Raw genomic sequence first — 20,815 nt, 5'->3', positions numbered from 1 at the left:
TACATGTTACTTATAAAAATAATTTAATTTGTAAAATCATAAAAACATAATCATTTTTTTTGTATTTAAAAAAAAAACAAAAACAATTTATATGGATAATATAAATATTTACAAAGGTTTCGGATAATAGATCTTAATACAAATTGTCCAAGACAACTGTAACGTTGTATGTATGATATGATATGATCCAAACGTAAGTACTTAATTGCACCAATCTTGTTATCTATATGTTTCTTATGAGGAATCCAAGCATCCTTCTCCACCAACTAGATTTGACCAACAGTACTCCCACTGTTGCACTATATAACACCACCGCCCCCCTCCACCATTTACCATCACCAACCGTCACAATCCACCTCTCTCCTTCTTCCAGCTTAGGTCTTATCGCCAACCCTTCTTTATTTCTTTCTTTAAAGTAATATGGACACAAACTGCAATGATTCACACCTAATCCCCACCACTTCTTCTCCTCCTCCTATCACCACCGCTAGCGGCGGGACTGCCAGTGGGAGTCCGCCGCGTAACAACAACAGAAAACCTAAAGGCAAAGGAGGACCCGATAATAGCAAGTTTAAGTACAGAGGTGTTAGGCAACGTAGCTGGGGGAAGTGGGTCGCCGAGATCCGTGAGCCACGTAAACGCACCCGCCGATGGCTGGGTACATTTGCAACCGCCGAAGATGCGGCACGGGCCTACGACCGCGCTGCCGTTATCCTCTACGGTTCCAGAGCTCAACTCAACCTCCAGCAACCGTCAGTAGACGGTAATAGCACTGCCACAGCGGCAGCCGCCGCCACTACGTCTGCTTCCTCCTCCCCCCGTGGCGCTGGCAGTGGCAGTGGTAGTTCTACTTCAGCTTCTAAGACTCAGACCCTCCGGCCGATACTCCCACGGCCTGCGTCTTTCAATCTCACCTTTTCACCATCTCAAACGACGCCGTCCGGGGTGCCCATTTTGGCTAATTATGTACCTTACCCGTTTTACCCTACCGTACACCATAGTACGAATTCTGGTGAGAATATAGTACAATATGCAATGCAACTTGTACAACCATATCAGTACTTAGCTTACCCCAATTTGAATAAAATCAATGTCGTTGAGGGAGAGGACCCCACTTTAAGAATGACAACAACATCAACTACAACCTCGTATGATCCGAACGCAAACCCTAACCCTAGAAACAAGGATTGCCAACGGGAACAATTACAACCGGTGCAACAATGTCAAAAGCATCGACCAACGAAGGAGGAGATTAATTCGTTGGTGGGTTCAGTGGGATCAAGTCTTTCACTTGTGTCCAACTCGCCGCCGACAATGATGGCGGGAACTTCGGTTTCCGATCCCACTTCGGTGGCCGGCGGTAATCCATCGTCGCCTTCTTTGTGGGCTGCGACAAATGACGATGAGTACCCTCCACCCAGTATATGGGACTATGGAGATCCGTCATTTGATTTTTGAAGCTTTTCAAGTTTCCGGTAGAAGAATTGAAATAATGTGATTCGAGTTTTCACAATGGTGTTGGATTGAAGACTTCTGGGGAATTGAATATGGTTTTAATTGCATTTATTCAATTTGGGGTTTTTTTGATTACATGTTATGAGCAAACAAGTCTGATAATCAAAGAGTTAGGATTTATATGATCTTCCCAGTGAAGATTTAATATATTTCGTCTCATTGTTTGGAAAGGTAAGCCGATCGAGTTTTCGTTTTCAAGTGAGTTCATTTATTTGTTAATCTATCGAGTACTTTATTAAATTTAGAGTTGTTAATTACAATTGCTCTCTTTCATTGATATTCTTTGGACAACTTTTAAGTTTTTTTTCTTCTTTTTCCTTCTTAATTTTCAATATTATAAATTATATTAGTTATATCTTGAATTTTAAAAAATATAGATTTCGGACAAATTAGTTATACATAGATAAATCATTGGCAAAGCTTTGAATTAAGGAAGATTATTAAGAAATTTAATTTAGAAAAAATGATAATTTTAAGGTATTAAATTTATGTATATAAATTAATTTATATTTATTAGAATAAATTAATTTACATCAGATTTATAATATAAATATAAAGTGTAAATATAAATATTTTATTACAAAATGATAATTTTTTTAATAAAATAATAAAATCTAATAATTATTTTATCGTAAAGAAATTGTTCGTCAAAAAAGTTATTTATTGTCATTGCTTTGTGCGGATATATATATATATATATATATATATATATATATATATATATATATATATATATATATATATATATATATATATATATACACACGATTGGTACGTTCTTGTTATTTAATCAATAAACATGCAGACATAAACCTAAATATATATAAAAAAAAAACATTATGGTTTGTGGATGGAATAGGTATAGTAAGTTACAGAGCGTCAAAGAGAGTTGCATCGTGCGTATTACAACTCCCTCCTCCAAAAGATAAGGCTTGATTTTATATGTAATTCATTAAGTGTTACTTTTATTCTTTATAAGGGCATAATAAAAAATGGAATAAAAGTGAAGTTACCGTTGTCATAACATAATGTCAAATTTAACAATCTACGTCAATATACGGAAATTTATGAGGGTCAAAGGTGGTGTATCATATATGTTTTTTATTGAAATAGCGAATAAGATAATTATATATAAAAGAAAGGGCATCGATTAGCAAGACGTTAGGATCAGGCCAAAATTACAATGAACCGAAAGAAAAGAGCATTACAAACAATTAAGGAGAAAAATGCAAAAAAGGTGATATACTCCAAACTGCTCAATTACCGCAATCTACCTTCCCCTGTGCTTACACCAAGTAAAAGCTAACGAAATCACATTATCTGCAACCTTTGTAGAGGACATTCCTAGTTTCTTGAAGTTTTTGTCGTTTCTGGACAGCCAAATATTCCAAATGAGACTATAGAACACCGGGTGTATCATGTATGTATTAGCTTGCTAGTTGTTTTGTCTTCCGGGGTCATTTAGGAACTTTCTAAGCATGAGAGGTAGGTTTGGCAATCGTGTTGTGTTTGAGTTGGCGGGTCATGGCTTGCTAGGTAAAAATACATCAACCCGAACATGATCCATTTAACTATACGCATTCACATGTTGGTGGATTCGTGGGTCAGATTTGGGTTCGTAGTCAGATTTGGGTTCGTGGGTTCATGAAAGATTCTAAAAATAAAAGAGATAATTAAACATGAATAAATACTAGCATTACAAGAATAGTCAACATTAGGTGCAACGCCTTTAGCGGCGACATACGACTTCCGCGTTGTATGTCGCTGCTATAAGCGTCGTCGCTAATGGTGACACATCACGATCCGTGTCAAACCCCAGTAATAAACCCAAACCGTTGATTTTTACTAATCCAACAATTCACAATAGACGCCGTACATAGCAATAGCAACGACGCCTTTTGCGGCGACAGCTGTCGCCGCTTATACTCGAAAAAGACCGGGATAAATTCCCTCTAAAACTCGTTGCTGCTAATTTGTTTTTGTCGCCGCTAATACCCGTATGTGTTTATATTATGTGTATGTACATATTTATTCGTATGTGTTTTTGTAAGTATGTATAATGTATGTACATGTGTAATGTATGTATAAATGCATGTATTTATAGTGAAAACAGAAAAATTATGTATGTTTATATATGTGTATTTGTTTGCAATATGTGTATACGTATTTGTATGTATAACTGTATATGTTTATATATGTATATTTGTTTACCATTTATGATTGGAATGTATGTTTAAGTGTATTTTAATATGTTAAGTTATATATATATATATATATATATATATATATATATATATATATATATATATATATGTGTGTGTGTGTATTATGTATAAGTCTATATGTTTATATTTAGATATGTATAAGTGTATGTATATGTATGATCACCTAACTTGAGTATTTGTATGCAATTTCGAAAGTATAATGCTATAAAGGAAAGTGTGTATATATATATATATATGTGTGTGTGTGTGTGTGTATGTATATATATATATATATATATATATATATATATATATAATATGTGTATTTGTATGTATATGTATGTATATATTGTATGCAATTTGGAAACTATAATGTTATAGATGAAAAAAACCAAATATCATGCTATAATGGAAAGTATTATTTTTGTATATGTATTTCTATACAATTTGGAAACTACAATGCTATAATGCAAAAAATGAAAAAAAAAAAAAAAAAAACAAAGTAGGATGCTATAATAAAAAGTGTATTATTTTTATATATGCAATATGTGTAACTTTTATTTTTATATATGCAATATGTGTAACTTTTATTCATATTGTAATTTTGAAGGCTAATATGGGGTTTAATTGGGCGATACTCTTCTACATGATGGCAGATATTATGGGCCTAGGACATGGAGGTAATGGAGCCGGGGATCTACCACTTCCAGTAGACTTTGGTCGTGGACAACACGAATATGATAGTAAGTCTTACTATGATATATTTATTAGCTATTTTTATTCGTTTATTATAAGTCATCGTGACTAATATTTGTAATTATATTTTTCAGCTGAGATTCCTAAGAAAAGAAAAGATCTATCAAGAAACATCCAACTATCAAAGCTGATACGGGCAAACAAGGGAAATCCCATGGATTTGGATTTCTATAGGGAGCTCACATATTCGTCTGTCGGGAACTGTAGTAATTGGTTTACCCGTGAGATTGGGAGGTATATGTGGATGAACATCCCTTTGAACGTATCTAGTTGAGACAATGTTTCCCCCGCTTTAAGGAATGTCACAGTCATGCATCTAAAGGTAACTAGGATAATATTTTAAGTTTAGTTGTGATTAGTATTTAATTAACTAACCTTTTTGTATTTGTAGAATAAGTTTGATTTGGATAAGGTTAACTTGGATCCCGAGCGTGCTCAGTTTTTGCAGAGCATTGATGCTACTTTACAAAGAGTTTATAGAGGCCGAAAAAATAAAGCACATACTTATTTTCAAAATGGGGGGGGGGGGGGGCTTGCTGATATCCCAAGGGAATTAGACAACCCTCCCCCCTCCCCGAGGGTATGTCACGTGAAAATTGGGTGCAAGCAGTCGAATATTTTTAAATGCCCAGATTTTTAAAGCGTTCGACGTCAAACAAAGGAGTTTGTGCACAACAATAAGTTGTAAACAAAGGTGGATCGCGCTCGTATAGCAATGCCTGTTTCAAAGAAGTAAACTATAATATATTTAATTGTTTATTTAAACTATAATTAATCTAATTTTTAATGTTAAATAGGACATCACTCGTGTAACATCCCGAGATTTGGCAGATATTCCCGAACCCTTTTCTATCATTACATTGTCATTTATAGTCCTTGGGGTTGGAAGTGAAGAGCCGAGTTTCCAAACTTGGGCCAAAAGGGAGTACGTTGCGCATACATAAGAGTACGCTAAGCGTACTAAGGTCCGCCTTAGTACGATGGGCGTACACTTGTGTACGCTAGGCATACTAATGTCAGGGTGAAACCCTAATATTTAGGGTTTAGGGCCTTTATAAGCAACATTATGAGCATCAAAACCTCCCTTACCTAAGCCTCCACAGATTACGTTCGTCCTCCCCAAACCCCTAACCTTTCCTTTGAGTGTTTAAGCTTATTTGGTGTGTTCTTGAGTGTTTTAAGAGGAAGGTATCGCATCAAAGAGTTGGGGAAGAAGATCAAGCTTGTAGATTTGAAGTTAGTTTGTGCTCAAGAAGCTCCAGAAGGTATAAAGTTCCAAACTTTATGTATATATGCATAGATCTCACCATTTTACTTTAATAGAAGCATTTCTAGTCCCAAAAGCTATAAGGTGGTGCATGATGTGTTTTGGACGAAAATGGTTGTCCTTCTAGACTCTTGAGGGGACTTGGAGTGATAAAAATGAGGTCCCATTAGTTGTATGTGTTGGATTAGTGTCTAAATCCATAACTGTAATTGGTAAGACTTGACCCGACTCGGCATGGTCCATTTGGGTTGCATGGCATCGGGACATTTGGATAGACCGTTTGTGAGAAGAGGACATTTGTGACATATTAATATATTATAAATTCTAATATATTAATATAAAATTATGTTATTTAATTAGTATTGATCAAGAATAAATTTGGACTTAATTTATTGATCAAAAGAGACTGATTAAATATATGGGGATTGATTGTGTAAATCATTCATTCTTATATATGTGGGCTTATGATCCAAGATTCCTTATGTTGGGTTTAACCCATGTGGTGGTCCTTGGATACTCCATGGAGGTTAAAACCCATGGAGCATAAGGAATGGGTAAAGTCATGGGTTACATGGTGTAACCCTAATGTGCACACTATATATAAGGACCCATTTAGCTCAAGAAATTGACACAAGTAATACACATATGAGGGCTAGTCAGTTTGAGCTTGGAGTGTCTTCTTCTCATGGTTATTCCAAGTGTTCATGATGTTGTGTGAACCATTTGAGGTGTTACACTTGGGGCACTAGGCTCTCAAGCTTCACGGAGTCAAGCAACAACAACAAGGTATGTATTCTATTTATTTTATTAGCCAAGTATATGATATTTGTATGCTAGTATAGGCTAATATCTTGGAAACTTCATATTTGCATGTATAGATCCAAGGTATTTAGGGTTGTATGTGCACCATAGGATGTTGTAGTATACTAAAACCCAACAATATGTGTCCCATGCATGGAGAAATAAGGTCTTAATGGATTAAGCCCAAACATTAAGAACTTTATGGACGTCCAAAGTGATAAAGTTCATGACTTTATGGATCCTATACATGTTCGGTCTATGGATCTAAAGTTTGGGCTTAAATGCTTAAGCCATTAAGCACTTAATAAGGTTTTGGCAAACAGTTGAGTACGCCCAACGTAAATCCAGTACGCCCAGCGTACTGGGTCAACCACCCCGATGGTGGTCAACATCTGGTCGAGTACGCCCCGCGTACGTCCTCTGTCGGGCCTTTATCAAATGGGCTTCAGATTTTGGGCTGGTTATGGACTAAATGGAATTGGGCCTTTGTTGGACTTTTTAAATAAGATATTTTGGGCTCAATAGTGATAGTGGATCATAGGGTTAGGCCCAATTAGGAAGTTGCGCCCAATTTAGTAAATTGGGCCGTTAATGGGCCTTATATATGGACTTTCAAGTCAAGGACTGGGTATTTGGGCCTTGACCCAATAAAGAAAATGGACTTAATGAATGGTGTGGACATTTAGTCAAGAAGGTTATGTTGGGTATTAACTTAGTATTTATTGTGTAATAGTTTGGGATTCCCGGTGAGACAGTAGTCAGAGATTTACAGTACTTCAGCACTACTTGCGAGGTGAGTTATCTATCAATAGGATCTAAGGCACCAAGGTCGACCCTTTATGGATTGTATCCGGTTATGGCATGATATGTTTATTGGTTTGCAACCTAGTAGTTAGAAAGAGGTTATGTTTATGCTTAGTGACCTGGTTAGGTCGGTTTCCTAGTTATAAGATGGAATTATGTAATATGCTAGCATGATCTGTTTAGATTGGTATCCTGATAGATAGGATGGTAATATGTGTTATGTGGTATGATCTGTTTAATCGGTTCATTGTCTATAGAATGTTATGTGAATATTTGTTATATGTGCACATGTTTGTTTGGCGGTTGTGGCTTATTTGCTTTGTGCGAAAGCCAATATACCTGGGCCTTCCTACATGTTGGTTGCGGGCTGTGAGTATTCCATCCCGAGGATGATTAGACCCATAGTATGTTGGCGTTCCAACCGATTGGTTGAGGGCCTAGGGTATTCCAACCCGATGGTTGACTGGACCCATAGTATGTTGTTTATGATTATATGTGTATTGTCATGGGTATGGGTATTTTGGGGGAACTCACTAAGATTTTGGACTTACAGTTTCAGGTACATTAGGGGATCGCGGCAAGGCGAATGCGTGATCGTACAGCTCTTCATGTATTATTTATGTCTCTGGGAAAAATCTGATATTAGACTATTTTGGAAACAAATTTGTAATAACTACCGGTTTTAAATGTTTTGAAAAAGATTAAAAGTGTCTTGAATTTTATGGGTGTTATAGGTTGGTATCAGAGCCTTGGTTTTAAATGGTTTTCAAAATAAGTAAAGGAGGATGTTGGGTGTACGATCAGCCGAAGTCAGTAAGTAAACCCCAAAATACCATATAGTTATTTGATTATGTGATATGTTAGAACAGTATGCTAGTGATAGGCTAGGGATTTTCGGGAATTACATGATAGAATTGCCTGATTACATGATGCCTGCTAGCCTAGGGTTTCCTTTATATGAGATTGACATCATTATTGTAGTTGCTTAGTGTATGCAGCACGACCGTACATAATTAAGATCTTATAGCCTAAGAATGTTTGATTTGGCCTTATGTTCTGTTCTTATTGATTAAGGGCTTAGGGTAGGATCGGATATTCGAAAGTCTATAGGGTCCAGCGTTATGTATGACTATTATACACTAGTTCTGCAGGGTTGGTGGAAGTTTCACGAATGGGTGGGTTGTGTGAGGTCGGTAGGTCATTTGTGAGATAGTTAGCCTTCCTCTAGGAGTGAGGTTGAGCGACCACCATATGCATGTATATTGTTAGGGTGTTGTGATAATACTTGAGATAAATATGGGTAGGTGTGGAAGGTAGTATGGGCCTGTACTACTGAAAGCACATGACCCATACACGTAGCAAGGAAGTGATAACCCCTAGGGTTTAGTCGGGAGTTGGTTCCCAGTTGTTTATGCGGATTGTCTGATATCTTCCAGTATATTTTCAATATGGTAGTTACGAGGCGTTTTATGACTGGATCCGGATCGGGATCAGGGCAGGGTGATCAGGAGGCCCCAGCAGCGCCTGAGGTTATCGGCCAGGAAGGGACAATATTGACAGAGGATCGATTTAGGGAGATCATTCGTGAGGAGGTGGTCAAGATTGTATGGGGTCATATTCCGGAGCTATTTGGGTCTATCAAGACTGGTATGATGAAGTACTTCGATGACAGATACGCAACCCTTGCGTCAGTGGGCCATTCAGGGGCCATTCATTCGCAGACCGACAGTCAGAGTTAGTTTGGTAATATTTTATATGTTGGTAATTGTTACTTTGGTTATAGTTTGATATATATTGGTATTTTGTAGTTTGGTAATTGTTAGTTTATGAAAGTACAATGCTATAATGGAAAAAATGAAAAAAAAGTACAATGCTATAATGTGTTATATGCAAAATGTGTAGTTTGGCAATTGTTAGTTATCGTACAATGCTATTATGTAGTTTGGTAATTGTTAGTTTATGAAAGTACAATGCTATAATGATATTTTGTAGTTTGGTAATTGTTAGTTATAATACAATGTTATAATGTGTTATATGCAATATGTGTAGTTTGGTTATTATTAGTTTATGAAAGTACAATGCTATAATGGTATTTTGTAGTTTGGTAATTGTTAGTTATAGTACAATGCTATATTTTGTACTTGTATGTGGAATGTATATTTTGTATATAGAATGTTATAATGATTGTTTAACTTATAAGACTATGTTGTTTTCTTTGTAGTTGGACACGCTTCAAACAAGGTTAGAAGATCCAACATGTAGTGCCGCACTTGAAGAATGGTTTCGTTCGTTTCCACAACAGAATGAAACCGACGGAAACGAGGAGAGCAATGATGACGAGTAACAACTTGTAGGATTTTTGTAATGTTTGTTTGTGTAAGTATTTTAGACTAGTATTTTGGATATTTTTCATTATGTAGGATGACGTCTTTAGTGGTGACATATGGTTATTAGCAGCGACTCACGCTTATTAGCGGTGATAGACCTTTAGCGGCGACATCTTGCATTAGCGCCAACATATGGAGTATTAGCGACAAAGCATCAACGACGACCTTTTAGCGACGGCACGTTGCTGCTAAAAGTATTAGCGGCAACAAACACCACTTTCAGTGGCGACGCCTGTCACCGGTAATACTCTTATTTATTGTAGTGTAGATGCAAATGAAAATTAGAAACATTCATGGAAAAATGTCCAAACTAAAAGATTAATAGAAACATAGATAATATCAAGTGTTAATGTAATAGCCACAGTTCCCATTTTTTCTCCCAGAAATAGATAAATTCATACGCGACTCATCATTCAGGTGTAATTCCATGCCTTCAATCGTTAATTAGTATTCAGTGCCACCGTAATCTTTCTTCGTTCAGTAGGGGGTAATTCAATTTTGTGTTTGTGAGATTATTAAGGGCAACCATGGTTCAAATCAGCAAATGGTTAAGATCATAGTTCAAACGGTCAATAACCTTATGGAAGACAATGATATCATATCCTAGTATCCTATATTTATACGAATAATACTTAATAAATTTAAAAAATATATAATTTTTTTATTAAAATTCTAAACGGGTTGGGGGTCCACTCGTATGTTTTTTGACAAAATTATATATGACTTGTTTAATAAATGAGTTGGCGGGTTGAAAAACTCAACCCAAACCTGTTTATCTCGTGTTGTGCCGTGGGTCGTGTCGAGAATTATCAGGCCTAATAAAAAGATCAAAGGCGGCAATATATATATATATATATATATATATATATATATATATATATATAGTTGGAAGATCAATAAAAAATGCATAAACCTAAAAAAACCCTAGATACCCAAAAAAAACAAATAAAAATACATAAAGAAATACTTTAAAATATCTAATATTTTTTGAATTTATAAATAAAAAATCACATATATAGCTACATTTTCGCTAAAAAAAAGTTTTTGTAATTTTTTTTAGAAAACTGTTTTCAATGAAATTATATGTGTGTGTGATTTTAATGTTTATAAAGTCCAGAAAAAGATCAGATATCTCAAAGTATTTTTTATGCATTTCTATTGATTTTCTAGGTTTTAAGGTTTCCAAAGGTGTATACATTTTCTATTGATCTTTCCATATATATATATATATATATATATATATATATATATAGAGAGAGAGAGAGAGAGAGAGTGTGAGGTAGGTTTAAGTATTCTAACTAATTATTGTATGGATGTTGGAATGATTATGGGCCAATCAAAATTAAATAAAAATTTAAATAATAAAATAAATAAACAAGGGTAGTTTGGTAATTTGATAAATAGCTTCCACAAATAGTCCATATAATCATGCTAGCATTCACGTTTAACCTTATCCCCCCTCCTTCTTATATACAACCATTTTGGTCCCCTTTCCTATTCATCGGTGCAGTAACCTTACCCCTCCCTTCTATCATTGATGTCTTCCAACAAAAAGAAGGACCTGCAACTAAAAGAAGGGATTTATTTCCCCATGTTCATCACTTGACTAACAGATCGGGCAAAGATGGAAGAAGGCAGACGAACGAAACACAGTGAGAGGGAAACACGAATGCAACGATTAAGTGGTGACGTTCGGTCCATTGTGAGGAGGATAGGAGAAATCCAGTCTCCGGCGACTCCCTCACGAGTTTATGTACGTAGTTGGCAGAGAGGCGGTCCGATGGAGAAGACCACTAGGTCGAAGGCGAGGTAGGAGGCGATAGAGCTTCCACACCTACCTGTACCTTCCCCAAGGCTCTACCTGATAACTCTAATTTGTCCCAGAACAAGTCATATCTCACGGGCTACCACATAGCTCAAATCCTAGGCTATCCTAATATTTACTCCATCCATATCAAACCAGAACTCAATCATAACGGGTTGCCTTATGCATGTAAATTATACACAGAACAGGATCAAATAGACTTTCGAATAACAGATTCTACCCTAAGACCACAAACAGACAAGGAACAAGAAATAAGGCCAAATCAATCATTCTGAGGTTATAGGACCCTAAACGTATACAATTTTGAAAGCATGCACGTAGCAAGATTCATACGATTATCATAACTCAAATATCAGTATAACATGGCTAACATAATGGGGGAACTACTTACTTGACTCGGTTGATCACACGTTTTGCACTCTCCTCTTTTCCATTTTAAGAAGTTTTTAACTTTTATTTTTGAAAACAATTTTACCATTTCCTTAGTTTTAGTCCTGACACACCCGAGAGTGTGCCCAAATCCATTAAACCAAGGCTCTGATACCGACTTGTAACGACCCAAATTTTCAAAATAAAAATCATTTTTAAATAATCAAACATTTCCAGTGAACCATAAAATCTCAAGAATAACTGTTTTCAAATTCATAACATCAACAATTTTATTTCAAATATCAGAGTGTCCCATAAAAACGCCTGAGAGAGTGCATGCCGCGCCATCAAGCCTTACCCTTGCCCATAGGCTCAGAAGTACTTGAAACAAACCAACAAACTGTAAGCTAATGCTTAGTGAGTTCCCCAGAGCATACCCCATACAATCCACATAATCACATAATCCATATTAGCTATAAAAGCTACATAAATCATATAAGTCACGCATACAAACATATAAGGATTTCGTGGACTCCCCCAGGGTCTTACTCCAGGATGCCATGGGCTCCCTGTTTAGTGCTCGTTTTTCGATCGCTAAATGAATTAAAAACTTATTTTTTTCCCCGAATTTTACAATTTACGTTATTTTTTTAGCTTAAAAAGATAAATTTACGTTAATAAGTGTAACAGACATAATATTTCCCGGTTGATATTTTTGTTCCCATTCAGTTGGGTTTTTGAAGTGTCTTTCATGGGTTCCTCATCTTTTATTCTATAGGTCAATGGAAGTTGGGCTTCTTCTTATGAAGTCCAAAGTTCTTAAAGGAATTGACGGCTCATTAACTTGTTTTTACAAGTTCACCTAAGCTTCTTAGGTCCCCTCCTCCTATTCTACAGGTTGGTGGGAGATGGTTTTCTTGCACAAAATCCATAATATAGCACCATGTGCTTCTCATCTGAATTGACGACTTTCATCACCACTTGTCATCACAACTGCAACTCGAGTTTCTTGAGTTCCCCTCCTCCTATTCTATAGGTTGGTGGGAGATTGTTTTCTTGCATGAAATCCATAATATAGCACATTGTGTTTTGCATCGGAATTGATGGTATTCATTTTACTTGTTATTGAACGTGCAACCCGTGTCTCATAGGTTCCCCACCACCTAGTCTACGGGTCATGGTGGGAGTTTGATTTCATCTTATGAAGTTCAAAAATCTAAAAGGAATTAACGGGTTTTATCTTGTGAATACAAGATTGCCTAAGCTTCTTAGGCCCCCACCACTTATTCAACGAGTCTTGGTGGGAGTTGGACTCATATTATAATGTTCAAATGGTTTCAGCAAGGAATTGACGGGTTTGAAAGAAGATAAATTCATCACGAGCAAATAAAGGCGAATAAAAGATATTTGGCAGATTGACCATGTCTCAGTGTTTTCATCATATCTGGCTCATTGGGACTCCGATTTAGACGATTCAAGATGTTTCGGAAACTAGACACAATTATCTACAAGTTTGAAGTTTTGAGTTTTTGCTGAATCGGTTGTTTTCCTACTCATAATCGACGTTGAAAATGAAGCTGGTTTGCTGTTAGAAAAAAATAAAAGCTGAAAATTTAAAATTGAATTAAAGTGAAAGATCAAGGGCTAAAGTTGTACCAAGTTGAAAAGTTGAAGGCTTTGGGGTTAAATCTGCACAATAGATGAGAGTTGGAGGGACAAGAATGCACTTATGCTATATATTTATTTGTTATACCTGAGCATTAAGGGCATCCATAATGAGGAGTTTAATGGAAGAGTTGAATGAGGTGTCATGTCTACTTGTCATTCAATGGATACAACTCCACTATTGTGAAATGCCACATTGGCATTCAATGAATTTTGAGTTCAATGGTCATTGAACTCTTCAATGGGAAAAAAGAAAGTCTTTAAATCTTTAAATAAATATTTTTTTAATATGTTCCATTGAACTTGTAGAGTTTAATACATTGTGGGATAAAAATGAATAAAGTTATATGGAATAGTGAATGATGATGTGGCACTCCATTGAACTCTATAGAGTTCAATTAGGGATGAGCAAAAACCGAACCGAAAACTGAAAAACCAAAAAAACCGACATAACCGAAACCGAAAAACCGAAACCAAAGCAATAACCAACGGTTTGGGTTTGAATTTTACAAAAACCGGAAAATAACGGTTTGGTTCGGTTTTGACGTATAAAACCGCCCATAAAAACCGAACCGACTCACACATATATTATTTATTATGTTTTAAACTTTTAATTTTAGACTTTAAACTTTATCCCTTTAGTACTTTATGTTTATTTTCAAAAAAACTATTAATGGTGATAAACTTTTAGAATACTAGAATATGTACTATTTATTTTAGTATATTTAAAGTAGATATAATACAATTTATCGCTATGTACTTTCACCGGGTTGGAACCCAAAAACTAGAAAACAATAGGAGCTTATAAACCCACGATTTAAAACCGAAAACCCCTAAACCAAACCCGAAAAACCGAACCATGTAAAAACCGAACCTATATGGGTTTAAAAACCAAAAAACCGACTTTCTACGGTTTGGTTTGGTTTTAGCCAAAAACCGACCCAAGCTCATCCCTAAGTTCAATACATTGTGGATGCCCTAAGGGGGGACACTGAAGATACATACCACGCAAGTTAAAAAAAACCACAGTCGCCATTCCTTCACAAATTCTTCACTACCTTCCACCTTCGATTATTATTTTGATGTTGCATATCCATAAACACACAGATGGGCAATGACTCAATGAGGAGGAGATGGAGAAACAAAGGGAAACCAAACGAATAACTTGGTCAATTTCCTGACTTTGCTTTCACTTGTTTTATTATTATCATTATTTTTCAATTAATTATGTTCTGTTGCAGTAACATATGTTAATTTGCTATGCTTTTTAGTTTCATCAATTACACATAGTTTGATTTGAGAATGATCTTTAGATTTTATTTCATCATAATTATTGAATTTAGTTTTATGGAGTAGTAATTTATTTGGGATTTGGTTGACTAAGATGAGATGGTAATTTTAATGTAGTTGATTTTGTTTGAACCAATTTTGTTGAAATCGAATAGCATATTCAAATGTGTGTTTATTTTAAAAATATAGATTTTGACGGGTAACTTTGATTTTGGCTAGCACTTGATCAATGTTAGTTAGGGTTAATTTGATTGGTTTAAATTTAATATTTACATGCTTATATTGACTTCGAGATAAGCTTTATCTGTGACATCGTTTGAATATAATTTTGCAGTTTCGTTATTTGGCTTAAAATTAACATAGACGTGTGTAAGGACATTTTGTTGGACTTAATGCTTTTTAAAATCATGAACTACATATAGATATATGTGAATGTTTTTAAATCGAATCATGAGACCGAGAGGTAATCGATAACTTTTGTTGGTGTTAAGTTATTCGTTTCTACATAATTGGTTTGACATATTAGTTGTATAAGAAGAATTATTGAACCCGTATAAGTCAACTAAATACCATATTTCTCATAATTGTTATATCTTTTAATTGTTTTCTTTGTTTGTTCGATTATTTTAGTTGTCATTTTTATGTTGCTGAATTTAGTTTAATTTTATTTTAGTAGTTTCTTTAGTTAAATAAAATAAATCACTTTTGCAATCAATTGCCTAGTTCTCTCTTCCTTAGAATAGGATAGTCCATGTGGGTTCGATATCTGGTCTTGCGACTATATTACTTGCACGACCTCGTATACTTGCGAGTACGCGTTTTCGTCAACAAGTTTTTGGCGCCGTTGCCGAGGACTATTTTTATTTTGAAGTTAGAAAATTAGGTAGTTGCTAGACTCTTAAACATCTTGAAGATATTTTACTCTGGTCGGTCGAAGATTCAGACCACCTGAATTTGCGCTTGATTGGGAGAATGAAAGAACTTTGAGAGGGTTGAGGAGACTTCGGATTCAAGAAGATATAGGAGATAACGGAAACGAAAACAATAATGGAAACAGAGGGTTCGAAGGAACAAACCCGCCGATTGTCAGTGCAACAATTAATGCTGACAATTTTGAATTTAAACCCGTGATGTTTCAAATGATCAACAACAATGGTCTCTCTGGAGGCATGCCTAGTGATGAGCCTTTGTCCCATCTGCGTTCCTTTAACCAGATGTGCGATAATTTTAAACAAAGAGGCATGACGGCTGATGCATTTAGGCTGAGATTATTTCCCTACACACTACAAGGGAAAGCCCGAGATTGGTTCGAATCTTTGCCTTCTAATTCCATAACCACTTGGGAGGAATTAAGAGAAAAATTCCTAAAAAGATTTTTCCCACCCACACGAAATGAAAATCTAAGAAACGTCATCGCATCATTCCGACAAATGGATGGTGAATCGTTATGGGAAGTGTGGGAGCACAATTTGCTGAGAAAATGTCTAACACATCGACTCCCTGATGATGTGAAACTTTAGACATTTTACCAAGGTTTGGATGCCCAAACACGCATGCTAGTAGATACATCAACTGGAGGAGCATTGCTTTCAAAGAGCTATGAGGAGAGTGTGGAAATATTGGATAGAATAGCAACCAATAATTTCCAGTGGCCCACAGATAGGATATATGTAGGTGGTTTCAAAGGAAGTACATCAGCTGAAGTTCGTCTTGCAGCTCAAAATGATGCGTTAGCAGCTGAGTTGGCTACAATAAAAAACATGATGAAGAATATGATATCGACTGGCAGGTCAAATGAAAAGAAAGTTGTTTTGAGTTTGTGTGTGTTTTGTTAAGCGGGGCATGATTATAGTGAGTGCCCACAAAATCGTGAATCTGTATTTTTCATGGGAAGTCAATATTTTCCACGACAAAATAACCCATACTCTGAAACATACAATCCAGGATGGAGAAATCATCTTAATTTCTCATGGGGTGGACAACAAAAACTAATGCAACCTTAGCAACAACAGTTTCAGCAAAGGCCTCAAAACCCATCGAGGTTTTATCAAATGCCAAATCAGCAAGTGAGACCACAACGAGGTGCATTCCACCAGGCATCAGGAAGTAGTTCAAAACCAGCAGCGCCTTCATCAAATCAAGAAATGTCACCTTTCGAGAAATCCATGATGGAGTATATGATCAAAAAAGATCAAAAGACTGAGGTGCGTGAGAAGAATCAAACAATTGCCATGAGAAATTTGGAAAATCAATTAGGGCAATTAGCACAAGCACTGAACTCACGAGAACTTGGAACGTTGCCAGGTAACACCCAAAATCCAGGTAATGGCAATGATAAGAGGCAGTGCAATGTCATCACGCTTAGATCGGGAAAGGAGTTAACTCCAAAGAATCATGACTTACCAGTCACCGATGATGAGCAACACTCGGTAAGTGTTGAGACTGATAAGAAGAAGCAAGAATTGAAAGATGATGAAAAAGAGTATGTCGAGATTGAGGACATAACCGATGAGGAGTACAGGCAGAAGAAACCGAACAAGGAAGGTCCAACAAGTTCAAGTCCAAGTGCAGGAAAGAAAAAGAAGGCCCAAGAAAAAGATACTCGAACTAGTGCGATAGTTGGACCAACAGCTTTGCCTTTCCCAACTAGGCAAAGTAAATCCAAGGAAGACGATGGGAAATTTAAGAAGTTTCTAGAGATCATTTCTCAACTTCATATCAACATTCCTTTTGTTGAAGCTTTAAAACAAATGCCTACATATGCCAAGTTCATGAAGGAAGTTCTTACAAGGAAAAGAGTTTGGAGAGAGTTTGAGACTGTTGTAATGACAAAAAGTTGCACATCAATAATAAAAAAACAAGTTACCTGTGAAGAAGGATGATCCAGGTAGTTTCATTCTACCGTGCAAAATTGGAAAATTTGACAAAATAGGTTTGTGCGACCTGGGTGCAAGTATCAATTTAATGATTTTGTCAATTTTTCAAAAATTAGGACTTCGTGAAGGTAGACCGACCACAGTTTCACCCAGCTAGCAGACCGATCGATGGTATATCCAGAAAGTAAAATAGAGTATATAATTATCAAAGTTGATAATCTTTTCATTCCAGCTGATTTTATCATTTTGGATTATGAAGCTGAAGATGATTGTGGAATAATTTTAAGGAGGCCATTTTTGGCGACTACTGAAGCACTAATTGATGTCAAAAAGGGAGAGGTTACATTGAGAGTAAATGATGAGCAAAAGACATTTTATATGTTTAAGGCTATCAAACAGCCCTCTAATGTCGAAGAATGCTCACTGATATGAGTTACATATAGATTGGTAGATTTAAGGGATGTCCACTTGAGTAAGGTGACTCGTAACATTGAGGAAAATAGAGAGTCCACAGTTAAAAGCGTAGTGAGTTGGGTCAAGGAGATGCATGACTTGAATGATAGTATGGCTGAATCAGCTTTGTCATCCCTTGAAAAAGTTTATGTTTTAGAGATGAAGCAGCCTCCAGAACACTTGGTGAAGGTTGGAAAGAAAAGGATGAAGCACTTGTTGAGGCATAAAGAGTTTAAAATACAAAATCATGAAAAAACCAAAATTCAAAAGTTTGGGGATGAGAAATGGCAGTGCAAAGAGATTTTGAAAAGAGACAACGAGAGAAAGGATTTGGGTGATCAAACAACGAGAAAAATACCATTTTGGAGAATGAAAAGAGGAAGTGATTGTGCTTCATTTGAAGCGGGTTGAAGAGTAATTTGTTTGTTTTATTTTTTAATTTTTTAATTTTCTTTTTTTAGTTTTTTTTTAAATTTTATTATTAGTAGTATTAGTATTATTATTTATGCTTTTGTTTTTTCTTTGTTTTTTTTACTTATTTTCATTTTTGCATCATTGCTTGTTTCATTTCTTATTATTTGTTTTGTTCTAATAAATTAGCCCAATGTCCAGCCCTTCTTTGCTATCCAGGTAATTGATGATGAAGTGAGAGTCGTGGAAAAGAAGAAGTTCGAGCTATGCTTAGAGATCAGCTGTCACGATATACGTTCTTGATTTATCATATTATGTGAGATGACATGCCATCATGGAGTATTTTTTTATTCTATTTTTATTGCTCGGGACGAGCAATGTTTAAAGTTTGGGGATGTGTTTAGTGCTCGTTTTTCGATCACTAAATGAATTAAAAAACTTATTTTTTGTCCCCGAATTTTACAATTTACGTTATTTTTTGAGCTTAAAAAGATAAATTTACGTTAATGAGTGTAATAGACATAATATTTCCCGGTTGGTATTTTTGTTCCCATTCAATTGGGTTTTTGACCTATCTTGCATGGGTTTTGTGACATCCCCAAATTTCTAGGCCAGAAAATACCGATTTAGTTGCTTTTAAAATAAAATCAGAGTAATCTCTCAAAAGATGTTGCAGAATTTGTTCCCAAAACAAAATATAATAAAAATTTATCAAAACATTTCTCAAAGAAATATATTTTCATTATAGAACAAAACCTCGGGATGTCATGTTCCGATACAGACCAAAATCATAAGCAATACATTATAAGCATTAGAACAATTATTTACAACTACTGGCCTATAATCAAAAAGTCTCTCGTTGTCATCCACCTATGCTCTGGGTCCACTACCTGTAATATAAAAAGTTGAGTGGTCAGACTTGAGAGCCTAGTGAGCATATAAGGTTTTCAACCCACAAATAATAAATTTATTCATTTTCATCAACCAACAATAAATTTATTAATTTCATCAAACAACAATAGCCCTGATTACCCGTTCCCGTTATCCTCACTTTACGTCCCTAAACACCATTTATAAGGGACCTAGCCTAAGGATTTTCATCAGCGTGACAACACTGCTTTAGGGATTCCTCAGCAATTTATGTCAAATAAGGCAACCATGTTGGGGATGGAGTATACCATTGAACACTAAGTTCACAAACACCTACAAGTTGCGAGCCTGCTAGCATTCCATTGTACTGTCTAGAAAGGTCCATGGTCGTCATCTATACTCCACTAGATGATTGAAACAATAACAATATCGAGGCCTCTCATCATTTTAACACACATCAACTATTTCATCTACCCATATTTTACCCAACATATTTGTAGATAAAAATACATATACAGTTTGAAACTTATACAAAACATCTATTCAACACCCATCTCAATTAAACAAACAATATAGTTACACATAACACGTATTTTATAGAAAATACTTCATATCTATGTGTAAGAAGAAAGTGACTATACTCTCACTTGTTAAGACGATAACTGGGCAACACCTCGTCTTTTAAAAAAATATTTTCAAATGAAACCGAGGTGTTTTTCTCAAAATTCGGGCTTCACGTAGATAGATTTTCGGCTCGAAAACTCTTTTTCACGGGATCTTCGGGGCTCTGGAACTTGCGTCGGGTGCTAGGACGATACACTAGGCTTCGGGGGTATTTCTTGCAATTTAGGAGAGAGTATAAGGGTGAGAGATGTACATAAAGTAAACAAAAATCGGGCAGCCTTGAGTTCTATTTATAGTGGTTGAACAGCGGGGTTACGTTGGGCGTAATGTCCTCGTACGCTCGGCATACTGTGTTGCGGCTCGGTACGTTGGGCGTACGGGTGGATCATCTTAAACGCATCGGAGCTACGTACACGCGTCGACCATGCGATGGAGTAGACTATGTGGCCCAACTCAGACCATGAACACAAGTATGCTGGGTGTACTCTCTTACGTTGGGCGTACTCCGAATTTCCAAACTTCTAAAATTTGTATCTTTCGCATATGAGCTCCGTTTTTGACGTTCTTTATATCCACGCGTATGTGAGACTATGCTCTACAACTTTCACTTAGACTCTGTCGGCTACTTTTGACTTTATTTTTAAAGTTATATTTTTAACAGGCCGGGACAGGAAAAGTCCGTTAAAAGTTCATAACTT

The 20,815-nt window shown here is 35.9% G+C and overlaps 1 protein-coding gene across 1 annotated transcript; it reads left to right on the top strand.

Annotated features, from left to right (window-relative positions):
* Positions 1–258: 258 nt before the first annotated feature.
* Positions 259–1,695, top strand: ABI4 (Integrase-type DNA-binding superfamily protein). The gene has a single exon (XM_079028886.1). The coding sequence runs from the start codon at positions 421–423 to the stop codon at positions 1,456–1,458; it is 1,038 nt and encodes a 345-aa protein (XP_078885012.1). The 5' UTR covers positions 259–420; the 3' UTR covers positions 1,459–1,695.
* The last annotated feature ends 19,120 nt before the right edge of the window (positions 1,696–20,815 follow it).

This window comes from Lactuca serriola, chromosome 2, assembly GCF_051521515.1.
Source record: "Lactuca serriola cultivar US96UC23 chromosome 2, Lser_US96UC23_V15, whole genome shotgun sequence".
NCBI lineage: Eukaryota > Viridiplantae > Streptophyta > Magnoliopsida > Asterales > Asteraceae > Lactuca > Lactuca serriola.
This window is presented reverse-complemented; position numbering and strand designations above follow the sequence as displayed.

Bases quoted from the DNA above. Each gene is read 5' to 3' on its own strand.
- ABI4 (XM_079028886.1), top strand. From the start codon at position 421: ATGGACACAAACTGCAATGATTCACACCTAATCCCCACCACTTCTTCT.